We start from the raw sequence: 22441 nt of genomic DNA on the forward strand, positions 1-22441 counted from the left end.
ACATAGATATGCATTACTTTTTAAAAAATATTTCTAATATCGATAAATTATAATACATCCTGTTTAACTTCCTCTTAACACAGATACTTATTTTTTTAAAAAAAAAAATTCTAAAATCAATAAATTCTAATACATCATTTTTAACTTCCACTTAACAGATACCTTTTATTTTTTTTTAAAAAAAACTGTAAAATCAATAAATTCTAATACATCTTTTTTAACTTCCTCTTAACATAGATACTTATTATTTTAAAGAAATATTTCTAAAATCAATACATTCTAATACATTGTTTTTAACTTCCCCTTAACATACTTATTATTTTAAAAAAAATATTTCTAAAATCAATACATTCTAATACATTGTTTTAAATTCCCCTTAACATAGATACTTATTATTTAAAAATATGTATTTCTAAAATCAATAAATTCTGAGAGGGGTCTTCAAACTTGGCCCTTTTATGACTTGTGGACTTCAGTGCCTGGCTGAGGAATTCTGGGAGTTGAAGTCCACAAGTCATCAAAGGGCCGAGTTTGAAGACCCCTGATATAGGGTCATGTGCACGCACTCTTTCACTTACAACCACCAAAATTTACGTTGCTAAGCAAAACATTGGTCAAGTGAATTTTGCCCCATTTTACGACCTTCCTTGTCGCAACCATTGAAGTGAATCGCTGTCGTTTTTAAGTTAGCTGCAACGGTCGTAAGTGTGGGAAAATGGTCCTAAGTCACTTTCTCCCCCCCCCCCCCCCGGCCCGGTGCCGTTGTCACTTTGAACGTCCCTACATGAACGGTGGTGAGTCAAGGATTATCCGTGTACTCTGAGCTTCTGAACTTAGAAACCGTTCGCGAAATGAACGGTTGTAAGTCGGAGGACTTGTATGTCCCATGAAACCTCCATTCTTGTAGGCGAGATACTTCTAGCTCTCCTCTTCAATAAACTGCAAGCTTCCTTCTAAAGCAGTCGACATATTGTTTATTCCTGGCTTGGACTGAACCACGATGAAGACTTTTCCTTCAACAATACGTACACACACACACACACACACACGGCTCTTTGGCCTTCTGCTTACCTTAATTGTCTTCTGTTTTGGGGTCTGGTTCTCCTTCTCCATGTCCTTCATGCTGCAGGAACTCAGCGCACTGGAGGACATCTTGCCCAGCCATTGGATGTTGGTCAGGCTGCTGCTCAAGCCAGAATTGACCGACTCCTCGCTGCCTTAGGTGGATATAAACTGAGTTTTTACATTGCATCTGTAGATCCTTCGAAGAAGGAGCTTGAAATTTTAGCCTTTCGGCAGAGAGAGCTTGGCTACCATTACGATAGTGTGGGAAGAATCCAGAGAAAGAAATATTTGGGGGAATATTAAAAAGGCAGAATATATTTTTCCCAAAGGAATAATGGAGAAGATCTTTTAAAAAAAAGACAGAAACCAGCCCCCAGACATCAGCGCCCCCAAGGCAAAGGCCAGCTTTTAGAAATGCAGATGTAATAATCCATTCAGGAAGGTTGGAGTCTTCCAGCTAGAAGCTGAAGAGATTAGGAAAACAAAGACCCTGAAAACCTACATACCCTACCCAAACTCTAAGACAGGACATAATAGGATTAACCCACCGATGCCAAAGAGGCACGCTCAGACTCAGGTCAAAGTACATGACACAGGAAATACAAAAACAGGAACAGGAAGCAACTCCAGACAAAAGGCTCCAGAGGGTATAAAAACCCACTCCCTACTACATGTGCTCACTTTTTTTTCCCCAGAGCCATCTTTCTGTCTGGCTCTCCTCTTCGATAAACTGCAACCTTCTTTCTCAAGCAGCCCTTCATGTTGATTATTCCCAGCTTGGATTGGACCATGATGAAGACTTCTCTTCCCACCATAGGGATTCACGATGGAGTTGAGAGGACCGGACCCTTGAAGAACCCCAAGAGGTTGAGTTTCCATAAAGAATATTTGTAGCTCAGGGTTAAAATGAAGGTCCTTGACTCACAACCACAATTGAGTCTCAAAGTTCCGCTGCTAAGCGAGACATTTCTTAAGCGAATCTTGCCCCAGTTGACAACATTTCTTGCCCCACTTGTTAAGTTTGTAACCAGGTTGTTAAGTGAATTCAGTTTGACTCTTGACTTTTTGCTTGTCAGAAGGTTGCAAAAGGGGATCCCGCGACCCACCCCGGGACACTGCGACCGTCATAAATATGAGGCAGTTGTCAAGCCCAGTCTGAATTTGGATCACGTGAAAATGGGGGTGCCGCAACTTACACCCGTTGTGGACGTTGTGAAAAATGGTCCTAGGTCACTTTTTTCAGTCCCGTTGTAACTTCGCATAGTCACTAAATGAATGGTTGTAAGTAGAAGACTATCTGTGTTCTCTGAGCTTGGTTGTTTTCTTGCAGACATTTCATTACCCAACTAGATAACATCATCAGTGTATGATGATGTGTTGATGAAGGAAGTTACGCAGTTGGGTAATGAAACAGCTGCAAGAAAGCAACCAAGTTCAGAGAGCAACAAGGACCCCTCAGATATGGATTTATCTCGTTTGGCCCAGCCTTTCCAATGTGCAGAAAGAAGCTTTTTTCCACCACTCACCTGCATGCTCAGGAAATATTCCATTTAACTTTAATTATATCATAAAAAGAGTTAAGGGACGCGGTGGCTCAGTGGGTTAGGACGCTAAGCTTGTCAATCAGAAGGTCGCAGTTTGGCGGGTCGAATCCCGAGTGCCGCGTAACAGAGCGAGCGCCTGTTACTCGTCCCAGCTTCTGCCAACCTAGCAGTTCGAAAGCACGTAAAAATGCAAGTAGAAAAATAGGGACCACTACGGTGGGAAGGGAACAGCGTTCCGTGCGCCTTTGGCGTCTAGTCACGCCGGCCACATGACCACGGAGACGTCCTCGGACAAGCGCTGGCTCTTCGGCTTTGAAACGGAGATGAGCACCAGCCCCTAGAGTCGGAAACGACTTGCACGCATGTGCGGGGGAACCTTTACCTTAAAAAGAGTTTATTGAAATCCTAAAATCATCCAAGGAACGTATAGGTAATTTTCCCAAACTGCATTTTAAGCTTTTGGGGAGAACACAAGCCAACCTTTAACAAACAACTCTAACTTATAAAACGCCTCGTGAAAATAGAATCAACCACGCGGTAGCAATTGTCAAAACTCAACCCAGAGGTTGGTGGTTCCATAGGTGCCACCCTCAGTTGAGTGAGACTCAAGCACGTTGTTGTTTTTTTTCCCCAAACAGAATTCCTGGCGAAGAATATAACACGCAATTCACATTCGTTGCACGAGAATACCCAGGTTACAGAAGACAAAGTATGGACACACCTGGTTAGAGCGGAGGTCCCCCACTTTTCTTGGTTGAGAGGGGGAAGCATTTGACGTGCGCGTGCGTGCACACTGGGCCGCAAGCATGTGTGTGATGCAAACGGGATGGGGCTAGCGCCCGTGTGACAGTAGCCCTGCCCTGTTTTCACCACGTGGTGCCGTTTTCGCCCTGGTGCAAATGGCTGAGTGTGTGGGTGTGCGTGCGCACACACACACACACACACACTGGAGGGCCTGTCCCGTGGCCCGGTGGCCAGCAGGCCACGGCCCGGTATTGGGCCACAACCCACAGGTTGGGGACCCCTGGATGCTGCTATGAGCTCTCAAGCGGCTGAGCTGAATAGCAGAAGCAAGCATCTTTTGCAGAGAAGCAGCAAGCACTTTCTCCAAGTTATTTCAAAACCCCTTTTTGCTGCCCCGGATTGATTTTTCAGAGAACGGTCACTCGTATTAACCCAAACCCATCACAGAGAGTCCTTGACTTACAGCCATTCATTTATTGACCATTTGAAATTAAGATGGCACAGAAAAATAGGAACTTACGGCCATTTTTCATTTACCACCCATGCAGCATCCTCCGGGGGTCATGTGATCAAAATTCAGATGCTTGGAAACTGGCGTGTATTTACGACCGTTGCAGCATCCCGGAGTGTGTGTGTGTGTGTGTGTGTTTGCGTGACGTGATCCCCTTTTGCAACTTTCTGACGAGCAAAGTCAATGGGGAAGCCAGATTCCCTTAACGACCGGCTTACTGACTTAGCACCTGCAGTGATTCGCTTAACAACTCTGGCAAGGAAGGAGACAAAACTCACTTTTAAAATGTCGCACTTAGCAAGAGAAATGTTGGGCTCAGAGCCGTGGCCGTTAAGCCGAGGACTGCCTATAACCCTGATCGGCTCACCCTCATTGTCTTCCTTATTTTCTCACTCTCCTTCAAAGACAAAGCACAGAATAACAAGGTGGGAAGGGAACCTGGAGGTCTTCTAGTCCAACCCCCCCCCCCTTGCTCAAGCAGAACTTCTAGCGTTCGGACAAAGGCTTGTCACACATTAACAAAACCTGACAGAGCTTTCCCCATCACACGGATGCGCTCATCATCTCCCAACCACCACCATCACTTTTTCTTTTACCGGAGCCCAGCAAAATCTCGTGAGTGTTTCTTAGAACAAAGGTGCCTCCTTCATGTTGAAGGAAATGCCAAAGAGATACAGTCCAATAGCAAAACCAAATAGCAAAAAAAAATGTTTTGTTGTTAGCCGCCCTGAGTCCTTCGGGAGATAGGGCGGGATATAAATCCCATAAATAAATAAATAAATAAATAAATAAATAAATAAATAAATAAATAAATAAATAAATAAATACAAAAAAAACAACAAGCAAGCAAGCAAGAATAGCATAAATCTTTAGATCCCTTACCAGAAATGAAAAACATAAAAACAGTATACAGAATAACAAGAGTTGGACGGGACCTTGGAGGTCTTCTAGTCCAACCCCCTGCTCAGGCAGGAGATTCTGGACAAATGGTTTCCCAATCTTTTGTTAAAAACCTCCATGCTGGAGCAGCTACAACCTCTGGAGGCAAGCTCTTCCCGTGATTAATTGTTCAGTCATTTGGTAGTTTAAATAAAGCAAATGGCGTTTCCTAGGGGATTTTTTCTATTTAAGCAGACTTTACATAAAAGTAGGCTATAATGAATGAAGAGACTCTACTATTTCTTCCAGAGTTGAAAAATAACAACGCTTTTGCAGCCTGTGCAGTTTTGTACCGTGCACAATGAGATTTTTTCGCTGCGTTCAGTCCTACTATCGCAAAATGAGAGCGTTTTTCCACGATATATGATCGCATTAACTCTTTGAAGTCAGACTTTTGTGAGATAATTACGTTATTATTTCTAAACCTTCCAGCACAGCAGAGATGGGCTTACTGAATGCTGTATAACCTCTGAGAATCGCACCACTAAAATGACCAACGATGACATGTAGTTTGATTTCCTATTGAGACATAAATAATAATGCATCACTGGATAAAACTACAATAGTGGCCAAAATTGTGGAAACCTTTTGGGAAAAGCATATAGTTCAGGTTTGATGGCCAATAACACCACTTTTGGGGGGGAGTAGTACCATAAAATTATATATCAATGGAAAGATAATTTAATCAAGAATGTAATGCAACCGAGTTTGTTCAATTCTCTGTACCGTATTCTGTGAAAAGTTATAGCCAAATAACCAGAAAAAAATGAAGCACAACTTGCTCAGGTTGAGATCGGGTAGCTTTCCTTCATCTGACTGTAGCCAATGAGCACGAGTGTTTAGAGAGCCAATCAGGTGTCATCTTGTTTGGGCAATGAGCCAATCAGATCACAGTAGGATCCGGTTATGGATGTCATGTATTGAAGCTGAGAGGAGGACATTTGTCAGTGTGTTATATGATCGCTTTCAAGTTGGTTGGGGGTTTTTTTCTTTCATTTAGTGAGCTTGTAAAACGTAATAAAATTAAAAGTAATGTTGCAAAGAGTTGACTGGTCGCCCAGAAAGTGATGTAAAATAGTATTATTAACTGAACGAGGCTACAGTTATAAAGAAATTAGAAGAAAAACGGGTGGAAACTTAACCAAAGGCGGCATTTCTAACTGTACACTTTTCCCAAAAGGTTTCCACAATTTTGGCCACTGCTGTAACTAAAATCCCACATTAACGGACAGATGCCAGTGTTACAGGAAAGTTATGAAATATTCCGAAGAACAGATGCAAATGTTATACAGCTTTTTAGAAAACCTACTTGGTCTTTAGACGGAAGAAGGCAGGTCGTATCAAAAGCGAAACTGGAGTAACTAAATTTAAGTCCAATCCCTCTGTCCATCATCTCCCAGCACCGAGTAACTTCCCAATTTTTTTCCCGTTAGATGTCAATTTTTGGAAAAGCAATTTCATTCCGGTCACCACAACGTTTTATCCAGGCAAGTCTCACCACCACAATCTGAGCCCCAAATTTAAGACTGCTCTTAAATAGATTTTACCCCATTTTGCAAGCTTTCTTGCCCCTGTCCTTCAGTGGATCCCTGCAGTTGTTAAAATTAGTAACCCGGTTAAGGGAATCTGGCTTCCCCGTTGACTTTGCTTGTCGGAGGGTCCCAAAAGGGGATCACGTGGCTTCCCAGGACGCCGCAACCGTCATAAATATGGAGCTTGCCAAATGCCTGAATTTCGATCACACGACCGAAGGGACGTTTCAGCGGTCGGTCGTATAAGTGTGAAAAACAGTCATAAGTCAATTGTTGCAGTGCCGTCATTAACTTCGGTCACTGCCAAGAGTGATGATTAAAGAGCTTCAGTTTTTTAAGCCCCGACTTCTCTATTCCCCCCAAAGCACCTCAGGATCCTCATAGCCCATCATACAAACACCCCACCCTGAAAAGGTCTACATCTGAGGGACCGTCTCTTGCGGTCACATCTACCCGACCCACTAAAGCGGGGAGGCCAGGAATGTTGGGGTCCTGTCCCGTAAGGAGAGGCATCTGGCAGGAGCCAGAAAAAGGGTCTTTCCTCTCTCTGGAACATCATCCCTGCGAGAATTAAACCGGTCCCCAAGGCGCTGAAGACATGGTTCTGCGTGCGGGTCTGGAGGAACCCAGAACAGCCCATTAAATGGCTGGCATGAATGTGTGTGTTGTCCCTCATGTGTGCGTGTGATTATTTTATTATTATTTTGTCTTTTTTCGTATGGTGTTTTTATATCCACGCAGCATGGGCGAGTCAGGGGCAATATAAAATTTCCAAACAAATAAATAAACAAATAAATATCGAAGGAGAAGGGGATCTGGTGGGACCCAGAAAAAGGGCCTTCCCCGTGGTGGATCCCTCTCTCTGGAACATCATCCCTTCGAGAATTAAACCAACCCCCGAGGCGCTGAAGACGTGGTTCTGCCGGCGGGTCTGGGGACCCCAGAGCAGAACGGAGCCCGTTAAATGGCTGGTATGAATGTGTGTCTTGTCACTCCTGTGGTGTGTGTGTGTGTGTGTGTGTGTGATTATTTTATTATTTTTCCTTCTTTCGTCTGGTGGTGTTTTTATATCCGTGTGCCAGCCCCCTCGAGTCACCCCCGGGTGAGTAAGGGGCAATATAAATCCTCCAAATAAGTCAGTAAATAAATACATACTGGGCCCTTCCTCTTCTCGGCTTCCCAAAGACTGCAAGGCCAAAAAGTCCGACTCTGCGGGGCTCCAGGGCCAGATGCCAGACAGCTGTTCTTCCTCTTTTGGCCCCCCCCGCCTTGCGGCCAGGCTCTCCTCTTCGCCTCTCTCCGTCCCGGGGCCCAGGCAGAGAGAGCCGCTGTCCGGGCTGCGCAGAGTCGCCCTGCCTGGGTCCCCGCCGGGAGACTGCTCCGGGGCGGGCCTCTCCGGCAGGCGGGGGGCTTTGGCGGGCGCAGGGGCGGCCACCCCGGGTGGGTGGACCGGGGCCGAGCGGTCACCTGCGCCCACCTGGCCGGGAGAGGCCGGCGCGCCTCGGAGCTGGCGGGCGACCCTTTGCTCCTGCTTGAGCCGGCCAGCTCGGCTCCTGGCTTCGTCCACCTCGGCGGGGCTGGCCGGGAGCGACGGCGGCTTCCTCTTCTTCAGGATCAGCGGCTGGCGAGCCCGGCTCTTCATGCTGGACGGCCCGGGGGATCCTCATGGGGAGGCAGAAGGAGACCCTGCAAAAGAGAGCGCCGCTCCCGCCGTCAGCCCCGCCGGGGAACCGACCCTGCCCGGCTCCGGGGGTCCCACCAGGGCTCAACCCGGCTTCCCCCGGGCACAGAGCATCCCTCCCGGCCTGCCGGGCTCCGAACGCAGCGCGGCCAGCAAATCCCCCTTCCTCCCTTCCTTGCCTGCCCGCCTGCCTGCGCGGAGCCTCTTACCGGCCGCCCCTCCAACGGGCTGCGCGGCGAGGCCGACCTGGCCGGGGCGAGCGAGCGAGTGAGCGAGCGAGCGATGCGGCTCGGCGTCTCGGTTTGAATTTCGCGCCGGGCAGCGTGCTGCGGTCACGTGGGCGGGGCGGCCAATGGCGGGGAGAGGGGCGGGGCGGCCGGGGAGAGAGAGGGACGGAGCGGTTAGAGAGAGAGGGGAGGGAGGAAGAGAGGGAGGAAAGGGGCGTGGCATCCAGGGAGAGGGGTGGGGCGGCCAGACAGAGGAGGCGGGGCGGCCAGGGAGATAGGGGCGGGGCGGCGAGAGAGATTGAGAGAGAGAGAGAGAGAGAGAGAGAGAGAGAGAGAGAGGTGGGATGGCCAGACAAAGAGGGGCGGGGCAGCTAGAGAGAGAGAGGGGCGGGGCAGCTAGAGGATGGGCGGGGCGGCCAGGCAGAGAGGGGCGGGGCAGCTAGAGAGAGAGAGAGAGAGAGAGAGAGAGAGGGGCGGGGCAGCTAGAGGATGGGCGGGGCGGCCAGGCAGAGAGGGGCGGGGCAGCTAGAGTGTAGGCGGGGCGGCCAGACACAGAGGGGGCGGGGCGGCCAGAAAGGGGCGGGGCAGGTAGAGTGTAGGCGGGGCGGCCAGGCAGAGAGGGGCGGGGCAGCCAGAAAGAGGGGCGGGGCAGCTAGAGAGAGGGCGGGGCGGGGCGGCCAGGCAGAGAGGGGCGGGATCAAGCTGCCAAGGCAGGAGTAGTGGCCAAAATTGTGGAAACCTTTTGGGAAAAGTATATTTTTGAGGTTTCATGGCCGATAATGCCACTTTCTTTTCTTTTTTGGAGCAGTCCCGTCAACTTCTATATCAATGGAAAGATAATTTAGTCAAGAACGTCATGCAACAAAGTTTCTTCAATTGCCTGTGCTAGATTCTATGAAAAGTTATAGCCCAATAACCAGGAAAAAAACGAAGCACAACTTGCTCAGGTTGAGATCGGGTAGCTTTCCTTCCTCCGATGGTAGCCAATGAGCGCAAGTGTTTAGAGAGCCAATCGGGCGTCTTCTTGTTTTGGCAATGAGCCAATCAGATCACAGTAGGATCCGGTTATTGATGTGTATTTGAAGCTGAGAGGAGGACGCTTGTCAGTGTGTTATGTGGTCGCTATCAAGTCGGTTGGGTTTTTTTGTGTTCTTTCATTTAGTGAGCTTGTAAAACGCAATAAAATTAAAGTAACGGTGTAAAGGGTCGACTGGTCGCCCAGAAAGCGATGTCAAATAGTATTATTAAGTGAAGGAGGCTACAGTTACAAAGAAATTAGGAGGAAATGGGTGGAAACTTAACCAAAGGTGGCATTTCTACTGTACACTTTTCCCAAAAGGTTTCCCCAATTTTGGCCACTACTATAGAGTAGAGTAGAGTGAATAGAATAGAATAGAATAGAATAGAATAGAATAGAATAGAATAGAATAGAATAGAATAGAATAGAATAGACTATAGAAAATGGAATAGAATAGAATATAGAAAATGGAATAGAATAGAATACGGGATAGAATAGAATATAGAAAATGGAATGAAATAGAATAGAATAGAATAGAATAGAATATAGAAAATGGAATGGAATAGAATAGAATGGAATAGGACAGACAGAATAGAATAGAATATGGGATAGAATAGAATATAGAAAATGGAATAGAATAGAATACTGTACACTTTTACCAAAAGGCTTCCACAATTTTGGCCACTACTGTAGACTCAAAGCTCCGTTGATTGCAAAGTTTGGAGCTGGTCAGGGTGGCAAGGAAGGGTCCGAAGCCCACTGGGCTGCCCCATCTCTGTTCCTCCAGCAAGAATGACCAACGTGGAAAGGGAAAGTGCCACGGAAGGCTGTTTGGGAGTTGAGCGTCTCTGCGTATGGAATATCACCTCCCTCCCTGGAATTGAAAGTCCTCAGAGCCCCACCACCCCCCTCGCACCCAGTCCTTGTAGAAAGAGCAATTTGACCCAAAGAATGGCAGCTTGGATCTCAGGAAGCCTTATGTCAGGGGGTCTTCAAACTTGGCCCTTTTATGACTTCTGGATTTCAACTCCCAGAATTCCTCAGCCAGCGTGCCAAAAAAAAATGTTCTGAGGCTTGCAGTCTGGTCTGTTTCGAAGGGGTGTAAAGGAGAGAAACCCACCAAATTCCCAGACACTTCTAGTTTAAAACCAGACAGCTATTGCAAGACGAAACTTTATTCTCTAGCGCTGAAGGCGTTACCTGGTCAGGTAACCGAATGTCGGAAAGCCAACAACCAAGTTCAGGGACCACCGAGGGCTTCATAATTTTATTTTTCTGTTGGCATCTTCCCCTTAACTACTTGTTCCGAAGCAGACTGGCGACCCTGGGATTGGCCAGAGAGAAGAGTGGGATCCGTTGTGTGATGTCAGAGACCAACAACTTCAAGTCACACTGGACCTGCGGAGAATCTTCCTCTTTTTTTGTTTTGTCTTGTTTTCAGGAGGGGGTGTAAAAATTTTTATTTAAAAGTATGCTAAGCTTACTTTTCCGGGGGTGGGGGAGGGGTACACCGTCTCTTATACCACAAAATAATGAAACTCAACACCTCTGCTTTGGCACTTCCATCGAGGGACACAACTGAATAGAGGTAGTCCTCGACTTTCGACAGTTCACTTCGTGACCGTTCAAAGTTACAACGCCACTGGGGGGAAAAAAGGGGACTTTGCAAATGTCTCGCTTAGCCACAGAAGTTCTTGGCTTCAACTGCGGCCGTAAACCGAGGACTATCTGTAGGATGCAGAAGAGGAGGCCGTTTCCCAAGACAAATTTTGGAACGCGGCACCCCCAAGGGCTGTATAAAAGAGCAATGAAAAAGCTTGCAAAAATATAACACGTTAATATTAGTTGTATATGCAGGGGTTTTGTTTTAAAACGAAACGAAAAACGAAAAAAAAAAGACATCGTAAAACGGAGCAAGACGGCGCCTGTTTTCTCAATTTGGTTCCCCCTTGAATGTGTTGGGATACAAATTCGACACGACACCAGCCTGTAGCAAGTGGTACGTATACAGTCCTTTAAGGTAAGCTCAGTCACGGCAGAGCGTGTAGATGAGCAAATTCCAGATCCGGAAAACCTCCGAGGAGCGACGGTTTTGCCACTGAAAAAGCTCACATACTGTGACGACGTCAGGCCCAGAACCCCACGTCTTTCGTTGTTGCGCAGACAGCAGGTTGTTAGCGCATCTTATAGTCATTAGAGACGGAGGCTTCGCAAAGCTGCCCTTTAAAATCCAAGTCAACTGTAAAATCCAGATCGCGCTGTAAAGAATGTAGAATTCAGATCCTGTTGCTTACTAGTTGTGGACAAGAGAAGGTGGGTGGTTAATAGCGCACATTTGGTAGGTGCTCGACTTAACAACCGTTCATTTAATGACCGTTCGAAGTTACAACGGCGCTGGAAAAAGTGAATTATGACCCTTTTTTGCACCCATGGCCGTTGCAGCTTCCCTACGGTCACGTGATTTACATTCAGATGCTCGGCAACTGGTTCACATTTATGACGGTCGCAGCATCCCGGGGGAGGGGAGGGTGTCATGTGATCCCCTTTTGCAGCTTTCTGACAAGCAAAGTCAATGAGGAAGCTAGATTCACGCTTATAAGTGCTATCTGCTTAGAGCTCAAAGCATTGTTAGTGACCCCACACACCCACTTTATGGTCTGTTTCTGTTTCTCCCCTCTGGGAGGAGGTTTCGAAGTATTTATAGCAGGACTAACCAGTTCTGTAATAGCCTTGTTCCCTACGCCATCTGTCTGGCAAACTCGCAAGAATGGCTCTTCTTGCCATGCACATGTCTACATAACCCGAACTAGACTGTGTTGTCTCTCTGTGTCATATAATATATGTGGGTATATGCTTGCTTGCTTGCTTATTGATTGATTGATTGATTGATTGATTGTTATATTTATGTAGTGTACAGGGCTTTTTCCTCATAGAACGCTCAGAACGGAGTTCCGGCACCTTTTTTGGATGGAACCTTGTAGGGTAGGGCAAGGCGGGTTGTATGACATGTGTGAGTTCCAGCACCTTTTTCTTTTACAAAAAAAGCACTGGTAGTGTATATGAGAGGTGGTGAGCCTTTGAGAGCTGAATGCAACAAATTTTCATTTTAATGTATGCTAATTAGGGTACATTCAAAGTGACGATAAAGTTCTTTATTCTATTCTATTCTATTCTTCATTATTCTATTTTATTCTATTCTATTCATATTCTATTCTATTCCATTCTGTTCTATTCTATTCTGTTCTGTTCTATTCTATTCTTCTATTCTATATTTCTATTCTATTCTATTCTATCCTATCCTATCCTATCCTATCCTATCGTATCCTCTGTCCTGTCCTGTCCTATATTCTATTCTATTCTATTCTATTCTATTCTATTCTATTCTATTCTATTCTATTCTATTCTATTCTATATTTCTATTCATATTCTATTCTATTCCATTCTTCATTATTCTATTCTATTCTATTCTATTCTATTCTATTCTATTCTATTCTATTCTATTCTATTCTATTCTATTCTTCTATTCTATTCTATTCTATTCTATTCTATTCTATTCTATTCTATTCTACTCTACTCTACTCTACTCTACTCTACTCTACTCTACTCTACTCTATATTCTATTCCATATTTTCTGGGGAAGGTTACAAATGGAGACCACGTGATTGTAGGGAGCTGCAACTGGTCGTAAGTGTGAGTTGGCTGCCAAGTGCCCAATTTGCAGTTGTGTGACCAGGAGGTGCTGAGATAGCCAGTACTCCAAGCACTGGACGTAGCTGTCATTCATTTAGCACCATTGTAACTTTGAATGATGGAATGGTCATATGTCAAGGACTACCTGTGAACGTGAGAAACTTATACGTCCCACATATAAGATAAAGGTAGGTATTTCCCCAGATGTTTCCTTGAAGTTGACTTCATCAGTCATAAAAGTCTTCTGTAGATTTCTCCCAGCCAGTTTGGTCTAATGGTTAAGGCATCAGCCTACTAAGTGGGAGACTGTGAGTTCTAGTCCACATTAACCATGAAAGTCAGCTGGGAGACTTTGGACAATCGCCAGGAGATGGTGAGTTCTAGTCCTGCCTTAGCCATGAAAGCCAACTGGGTGATCTTGGGCCAGCCATTCTCTTTCAGCCCAACTTACCTCACAGCGTTGCCATTGCAGGCAAAATAAGAGTAGGAAGATGTCTTGGATATGTTCACCACCTTGGCTTAATTTAGAAAAAATAATAATAAAGGCAGGATAGAAATCAATTCCTAAGCTTGTAGCTATCATATGAGATTCTTTTTTAAGATCAGGCTGTGATTTTATCCACTAACTTGTCTGACCAAATGCCTGTAAAACCCCAGGTCCCCACCTGGATGCCAACATTCCTATTTTCCAACCTAACTTACCTCGTTTTTTTCATTTGGTTTCATGGATATGGTCCCATAGATTTCTTCCCCTCTTCGGACGGTTAGATATTCCTCCAGGTAGAAAACCGTTTGCTTCCAGTGAGTGTAAGGCGCGTCTGGAGCTACAAAAAAAAACACAACAAAAATGTACAAAGCTTTGCAACCGCAAGATTTTAATAGCCAGCTGATACGATCCCCTAATGGGTTTTAGAATCTGTTGCCTGCATCTAAATCATGCGTTCTCTGAAATCCAAGTTCTCAAAATACTTCCCTGGTACATATCGATCTATATCTGCAGACAAAAAGAACGAAGCAACGGGTTCCGTGGTGTATCTAAGAATAAAGTCACAGAATTCAAATACGGGCTTCACAGATGCCGCTTACAACGATTCATTTAGCGACCGTTCTGCCAGAGCATGCACAAGTCTTATCGCGCTGAGGTAACCCAGGAGTAAATGCAGCAAACAGTGGTTTGTATTACATGAGCTTTGCCCCCATTTTATGACCTTCCTCGCCACAGTTCTTAAGCGAATCGCTGCAGCTGTTAAGTTAGGGAAGGGTAAGCGGGCTTTTGGGAAAGCTGAATAACCACCCAGGATGGACAGGCGGGACAGGCGGGATGGAGCCGCCGTAGTGAGTGGATCTCAAGTCCCAAGGCCAGGAAATGTTACTATCGCCTTACAAGGCCTTGCGAAGACCAGACCTGGAATACTGCATCCAGTATTAGGTCATCACAATACAAAAAAGATATTGAGACTTTGGGGGGGGGGGAAGAGCAGAGAAGAGCAACTAAGATGATTAAAAACCTGGAGACTAAAACATAGGAAGGATTTGGGAATGGCCAATCTAGAGAAAAGAAGGACGAGGGGGGACATGGTAGCAGTCTTCCAGTATTTGAGGGGCTGCCGCAAAAAAAAGAGGGGGTCAATTTATCCGCCAAAGCACCAGAAGGCAAGGCAAGAAACAATGGATGGAAACTAATCAAGAAGGGAAGCAACGTGGAATTAAGGAGAAACTTCCTGACAGAACCATCAGCCAGTGGAACGGAAATTGCCTTCAAGAGTTGGGAATGCTCCGACACTGGAAATTTATAAGAAGAGGCCGGACAACCATTTGTCTGGAATGGTTGGACTAGACAGAAGACCTCCAAAGTTGGACTCGAAGACCCCCAATCTCCCTTCCAACTCTGTTATTCTGTTAACTTTGTGGAAAAAGAAAAAGGAGGCTGGCTTGAGGCTGTTCTTTGGATTTCAAGCACCCCATTTTGGTTGACGTAGGGAGCATTGTAAGAAACAGCCAAGGGGGCACAGCACAGCACACTGGAGACCAAAAGGTGGGGAGAAACACCTTAGGGCTTCCCCTCCTGAGCTGCAGACCCAATGGAGGTCCAGGGCAGCAGATTTAGAGAAGAAGACACCCGTAGAATGAAAAATAATAATAATAAAATAAATAAAGCTTAATAATAATAATAAAGCTGGAAGGGACCTTGGAGGTCATCTAGTCCAACCCCCTGCTCAGGCAGGAAACCTTATACCATTTCAGGCAAATGGCTGTCCAGTCTCTTCTTAAAAACTTCCAGTGTTGGAGCATTCACAGCTTCTGGAGGCAGGTTGTTCCACTGGTTAGTTGTTCTAACTGTCAGGAAGTTTCTCCTTAGTTCCAGGTTGCTTCTCTCCTTGGTTAGTTTCCATCCGTTGCTTCTTGTCCTGCTTTCAGGTGCTTTGGAGAATAGCTTGACTCTACTTCTTGCACTACTGCCTGATTGCAGTTATACGCTTGCAACTGGGACCAAATTGTTAGAATGTCTTTGACGGGACATTCCCCCTCCATTCGCCCAGATAGCACCCAGGGCAATAAAAGTGGGGGGGGGGAAACACGATGCGGTTAAAATAATAATTCTGGAGCTACACACGCAGCAATTTTTTTTCCACGCGAATAAAGCCATCGCTTTTAGGTTTCAATTGCTGAGCATCATTTCCTCCTGCCTTGTTAGAGGCCAGATCGGAGCCAGCAGCCCCGTTTCGTTCCCAAAGCAACCGACAATGCCAGTTTATAGCTCCCCATAACTCAATGTCTACCGCAAGGCAAGGCTGAAACCTAAGAGACCTCACAGCAAATTTCAATTTTCATTTCCCTTTGGCTTTCCAGAGAACTGAACATTTAGGTTACTAGAAATGAATTAAAGCAAAGGGTTGGTGTGTGGAAATCGTCATCCTTACAAGTTAAAAAAAAAGGAAATAATTTACCTGTAGAAAACCCAATTTTCTTATGGCACTTCGTAAATTCTATATTAAAATAGGTGACCAAGGCATGGATGTAGTCGTTGCGTTGAATCTGGAGGCAAAACCCAGAGGTAAAGGTCAGATCTTCTGGCTTTACGGTGTAAAGATCCACGTCCTGCATTGACCGGAGAGATGAAGAAGTGTTTTAACTTAGTTACCCCCAATTTTTATAATAATAATAATAATAATAATAATAATAATAATAATAATATAAAATTGGAAGGGACCTTGAAGGTCATCTAGTCCAACCCCTGCTCAGGCAGGAGACCCTACACCATTTCAGACAAATGGCTGTCCAGCCTCTTCTTAAAAACTTCCAGTGTTGGGAGCATTCACCACTTCTGGAGGCAGGTAGTTCCACTGGTTAATTGTCCTCACTGTCAGGAAGTTTCTCCTTAGTTCCAGGCTGCTTCTCTCCTTGATGAGTTTCCATCCGTTGTTTCTCATCTTGCCTTCAGGGGCTTTGGAGAATAGCTTGACTCCCTCTTCTTTGGGGCAGCCCCTGAGATACTGGAAGACTGCTATCCTGTCACCCCCAGTCCTTCTTTTCATTAAACTAGACACACCCAATTCCAACAACCATTCCTTATATGTTTTAGCCTCTAGCCCCCTGTCTGCAAATTTGATGAGTTCCCCATCTATCCCCTCGTCCTAATTGTTGATGAAGATGTTGAAGAGCACTGGGCCCAGAACAGAGCCCTGGGGCGCCCTACTACACACTTCCCTCCATGTAGATGCGGTTCCATTGAGGACCACACGCTGAGTACGGCCTGTCAGCCAGCTACGAATCCATCTGGTGGTGATGCTGTCTAACCCACATTTTTCTATCTTATCAAGTAGTAGGTTGTGATCTACTTTATCAAGATAGATAGATAGATAGATAGATAGATAGATAGATAGATAGATAGATAGATAGATAGATAGATAGATAGATAATGGACGGATGGACAGATAGATGAGAGAGAGAGAGAGAGAGAGAGAGAGAATAGAATATTAACTTCATTGTCACTTTGAATTGAGAAAGGGGTGAGTGGGGAATTAGCTGCATTTCTACAGTGAAATGTCCAAAACAAAGAACTGATTTGCATCTTGGAAAATTAAAAAGTTTAGACTTCCAAGGCATCGGATTTAAATAACAACCTTTTAGCTACTCGACAGATTTTGCGTTGGTTTTGTCTCAACAGGCTATGGGTATAAAACAGAACATTGTACAGTTGATCCAAATTCTAGCTGAGCTTTACTATGGGAAATAACCTAAATAATCTGACACGCATCCCTCATTCATTCAAAACTGTTATCTAAGCGTTATTGGAATTCCTTTTTTTTCTGCATGGTGGGGATTTTTGCAGCACAGCGTCTAGTGTTTCCTTAGTGCTGCCAGCACTCAGCTGCTGTTCTCACCTCCTCTTTTTTTTTTCTTTTCACTGCTGGCAAATTTCTGTTTCTTAAATATTTAGTTAACTTGGCCTGCCAACGTTAGAATTCTTGGAAGGGGGATTGAATGGGAACAGCAGGCTTTCAACGGGAGAAGTTCCAAAGGCAGCTTTCTTAATCAAAAAGGATCTATAGGCTTAAACAGTTAAGGAAAAAAAATTTTCTCTTCCTGTTCAGACAGAAGTACGCAAGAACCACAATGTACATTTTGGCTCAAGGATTGATGAGCCTCAAAAAGTTGCCACCCATAAGTCTTATCTCTATGGTGTTTGGGGTTCCCCAAAGGTACTAGGCAGCATATACCCTTTATGACGCCTTGGTAAGGCCACACCTGGGATACGGCATCCAGTTTTGGCCGCCACGATGTAAAAAAGATGTCGAGACTCTGGAAAGAGTACAGAGAAGAGCAACAAAGATGATCAGGGGATTGGAGGCTAAAACACATAAGGAACGGTTGCTGGAATTGGGTAGGTCTAGTATGATGAAGAGAAGGATGAGGGGAGACAGGATAGCAGTGTTCCAATATCTCAGGGGTTGCCCCAAAGAAGAGGCAGTCAAGCTATTCTCCAAAGCGCCTGAAGGCAGGAGAAGAAGCAACGGATGGAAACTAGTCAAGGAGAGAACCAACCTAGAACTAAAGAGAAATTTCCTGACAGTGAGAACAATCAATCAGTGGAACGGCTTGCCTTCAGAAGCTGTGGGTGCTGCATCACTGGAAGTTTTTAAAAAGAGACTGGACAGTCACTGGTCTGAAGTGGTATAGAATCTCCTTCTTGAGAGGGAGGTTGGACTAGAAGACCTTCAATGTCCCTTCCAGCTTTGGTCCAAAGAAGACTAGACTAGACTAGAGTAGGAATAGAATAGAATAGAATAGAATAGAATAGAATAGAATAGAATAGAATAGAATAGAATAGAATAGAATAGAATAGAATAGAATAGAATAGAATAGAATAGAATAGAATAGAATAGAATAGAATAGAATAGAATAGAATAGAACAGAATAGAACAGGATAGAACAGGATAGCATAGGATAGCATAGGATAGCATAGGATAGGATAGAAATACAGAATAGAATAGAATAGAATAGAATAGAATAGAATAGAATAGAATAGAATAGAATAGAATAGAATAGAATAGAATAGAATAGAATAGAATAGAAATACAGAGTATAGAATAGAATAGAAATATAGAATAGAATAGATAAAATAAGAATAGAATAGAATAGAAATACAGAATATAGAATAGAATAGAATAGAATAGAATAGAATAGAATAGAATAGAATAGAATAGAATAGAAATACAGAATAGAATAGAAATACAGAATAGAATAGAATAGAATAGAATAGAATAGAATAGAATAGAATAGAATAGAATAGAAATACAGAATAGAATAGAAATACAGAATAGAATAATAGAATAGAATAGAATAGAATAGAATAGAATAGAATAGAATAGAATAGAATAGAATAGAATAGAATAGAATAGAATAGAATAGAATAGAATAGAATAGAAATACAGAATAGAATAGAATAGAATAGAATAGAATAGAATAGAATAGAATAGAATAGAATAGAATAGAATAGAATAGAATAGAGGAATGAAGAATAGAATAGAATAGAATAGAATAGAATAGAATAGAATAGAATAGAATAGAATAGAATAGAATAGAATAGAATAGAATAGAATAGAATAGAATAGAATAGAATAGAATAGAATAGAATAGAATAGAATATAGGAATGTAGAATAGAATAGAAAATATGGAATAGAATAGAATAGAATAGAATAGAATAGAATAGAATAGAATAGAATAGAATAGAATAGAATAGAATAGAATAGAATAGAATAGAATAGAATAGAATAGAATAGAATAGAATAGAAATATTTATTGGCCAAGTGTGATTGGACACACAAGGAATTTGTCTCCGGTGCATAAGCTCTCAGTCTACATACAAACAGCAAAGTGATAAATCCTAAATCCTAAATCATAGGATGCAATCATAAATCTTAAGGTACAAAGAACAAACTGATAAATCATAAGATATCAATAGTAGAAGGTAATAGGAAAGATGAGAAGAATACACCAATACACTTCCTACTACTTGATTAGGTGTCCTTAAGCATAAGACAGTGATGTGGGAATGAGGTGTTCAGCAGAGTGACGGCACAAAGGAAAAAACTGTCTCTGTGTCTAGCTAGTTTGGCACGCAATGCCCTACAGCAGCATCCGAAAGGGAGACGTTGGAACGGTTTATATCCAGGATGCGAGGAGTCCATAGATATTTTCTCTGTCCTCTGTTCTGGTTTGTGCAATGTATAGATCCTCAATGGAAGGCAGGCTGCTTGCAACTGTTTTTTTTCTACAGTCCTAACTACCCATTGAAGTCTGTACCTGTCCTGTTTTGGTGGCTGTGCCAAAACCAGACAGTTAAAGGTAAAGTTTCCCCCGCACATGCGTGCTAGTTGTTTCCGACTCTAGGGGCCGGTGCTCATCTCCGTTTCAAAGCCGAAGAGCCAGCGCTTGTCCAAGGACGTCTCCGTGGTCATGTGGCCGGCATGACTAGACGCCAAAGGCGCACGGAGCGCTGTTACCTTCCCACCAGAGTGGTCCCTATTTTTCTGCTTGCATTTTTACGTGCTTTCGAACTGCTAGGTTGGCAGGAGCTGGGACAAGTAACAGGCGCTCACTCTGTTACACGGCACTCGGGATTCGACCCGCCAAACTGCCGACCTTCTGATCAGCAAGCTCAGCGTCCTAACCCACTGAGTCATCGCGTCCCTTTAACCAGACAGTTACAGAAGCGCAAATGAAGGTTAAAAAAAATCAGCATCTACAATGTAGCAGCAACATGCAAAGACAAAAGAAGGAGGTGGTTTTTTTAAAAAAAAATTAAAAATAAAAATATTACAGCCTTGCAGAAAGATCTCGTGTTAAAAGTTTATATTTTGAAAAGCACCAAACCTTGATTAAACAAGCATTGGTCACCACTTGCTTTGGGTCAACAATGTCCACCAGGGGCTCCTTCATGGCTACGTCCCGGATGCAAGTCATGTCGAAGCCGTAGACGTTCTCCCACCCTGTCAAGGCAAAAAAGCGAAACTGAAGGGAATCTTTTCATTCATGCAAGTAAGCGCCTGCCGCATCATTTCTCCACCTTAGCAACTTTCAAACGTGAGGACTTCAACTCCCAGAATCCCCCAGCCCGCCAGGAATTCTGGGAGTCGAGGTCCACATGTTTACAATGCACAGATTTAAAAGTTGCCAAGGTTGAGGCAATTGTCCTTTAGTCGGTTAAATTTAAGAGTGAGCTGGTTTCAATTACTAACAATACTAATAATGATGATTTTTTTTTATTTATTTATTTGTATCCACCTTTATTGTTTTTACAGGTAACTCAAGGCAGCGAAAATATCCAACACACTTTTCTCCTTTTAGTTTCCTCATAAAAAACAACCCTGTGAGGCGAGTTGGGCTGAGAGAGAGAGGGAGCTGGATTTTCAGGGCTTAGGCAGGATTAGAACTCATAGCCTCCTGCTTGATACCCTAGTGCAATAACCACTAGATCAAAGAGCATTTTAAATATACTGGTCTGTGTTTTGCTTAACGTTTTACTGCCTCACCTGCTATAACGGTTCCTAATTTTTGCCATTCACTCTGATTTTTCTTGTATGCGGCTACAAACGAATATACTGGTTACAACCTACGGAGAAACGAGACCGATGCGTTGCCTGGCATATTGTGTAGTTTGGCACAATAATTGTTGTACAAGAAAAAGGCTACTATAAGGCTGTTGTTCCCCCTTTCAAATGACCAATGGCTGCGTAAGGGAAATGACGTGCCTGTAAATTACTGGCAGCGCCGAAGAAATTGTCGCTTCTGAACGGAACATCTTTGTGGCCAAACTAAAATTCTTGAGCTTTGATTCTTGGTCAGAAAGCTGAAGAAATGTACTATCTGGTGTTCAGACAAAATCCATGCCCCCATTACCCAATACAGGAAACCCTATTCCATTTCAGACAAGTGGTTGTCCAGTCTCTTCTTAAAAACTTCCAGTGTTGGAGCCTTCACAACTTCTGGAGGCAGGTGGTTCCACTGGTTAATTGTTCTCACTGTCAGGAAATTTATCCTTAGTTCTAGGTTGCTTCTCTCCTTGGTTAGTTTCCATCTGTGGCTTCTTGTCCTGCTTTCAGGTGCTTTGGAGAATTGCTTGACTCCTTCTTCTTTGGGGCAACCCCTGAGATTTTGGGAGACCTCTATCGGGTCACCCGTGGTCCTTCTCTTCATTAAACTAGACATACCCAATTCCAGCAACTGTTCCTTATATGTTTTAGCCTCCAGTCCCCTGATCATCTTTGTTGCTCTTCTCTGCACTTTTCCCAAAGTCTCAACATCCATCCTTTGCTTCTTGTCCTTCCTTCAGGCGCTTTGGAGAACAGCTTGACTCCCTCTTCTTTGGGGCAACCCCTGAGATACTGGAAGGCTACTATCGTGTCACCCCTGGTCCTTCTCTTCATTAAACGAGACACACCCAATTCCAGCCATATGTTTTAGCCTCCAATCCCCTAAGCAACCCATCGTACTTCGAGGACTACGTGTAACAAGTTGTCTAGAAAACAACGGGCGAAAAGCAGAGCCAAGTCAGTTGTCTGCTGACTTACAATGGATTTTGAAATCCTTGTATTGCCGATCTTCTATTGCCACCATGTACAAAGCCGCTCGGTCTGGAAACATAAGCCCTCCAGGTTTCTGTGGACGAATTATAGTGGAAATGGATGTTTTAATCTATTCACTTAACAAAAACGTCACATTTTTTGAAGGGGTATAAAAAAACCCCGACAAGGATAACCCCCTGACAAGCATCCCTTCCTCTTTTTCGGCCACTTCAAAACTCAAAAGGGCTTGGATGGGATGACCTTCAGAGTTAGTAGACCTTTGCTTTGGTCTAGGTTAGAGGTGGGGAATGATGGCCCCCTTCAAGACTTGTGGACTTCAACTCCCAGAATGCCTGAGCCAGCATGGGATTCTGGGAGTTGAAGTCCTGAAGTCATGAAAGGGCCATATTTGCCCCAACCC

At 44.1% G+C, this 22441-nt stretch overlaps 1 protein-coding gene across 3 annotated transcripts in view; it reads right to left on the reverse strand.

Moving 5' to 3' along the window:
• Positions 1–10435: 10435 nt before the first annotated feature.
• Positions 10436–22441, reverse strand: part of PRMT8 (protein arginine methyltransferase 8) — a 38127-nt gene continuing 26121 nt past the window's right edge. Inside the window, exons 6-10 of one of the 3 annotated variants that reach the window (XM_081331337.1) lie at positions 22027–22114; positions 20330–20445; positions 15900–15987; positions 13654–13775; positions 10436–11519 (exon numbers count right to left, since the gene is read on the reverse strand). In XM_081331337.1, the coding sequence (XP_081187463.1) occupies positions 11436–11519; positions 13654–13775; positions 15900–15987; positions 20330–20445; positions 22027–22114 (498 nt within the window). In that variant the 3' untranslated portion in view covers positions 10436–11435. Of the gene's footprint in view, positions 11555–13653; positions 13776–15899; positions 16051–20329; positions 20446–22026; positions 22115–22441 lie in introns of all 3 variants that reach the window. The other 2 variants (XM_081331336.1, XM_081331338.1) reach the window with 2 other exon arrangements.

Source organism: Vipera berus (assembly GCF_964194415.1).
Source record: "Vipera berus genome assembly, chromosome: 6".
NCBI lineage: Eukaryota > Metazoa > Chordata > Lepidosauria > Squamata > Viperidae > Vipera > Vipera berus.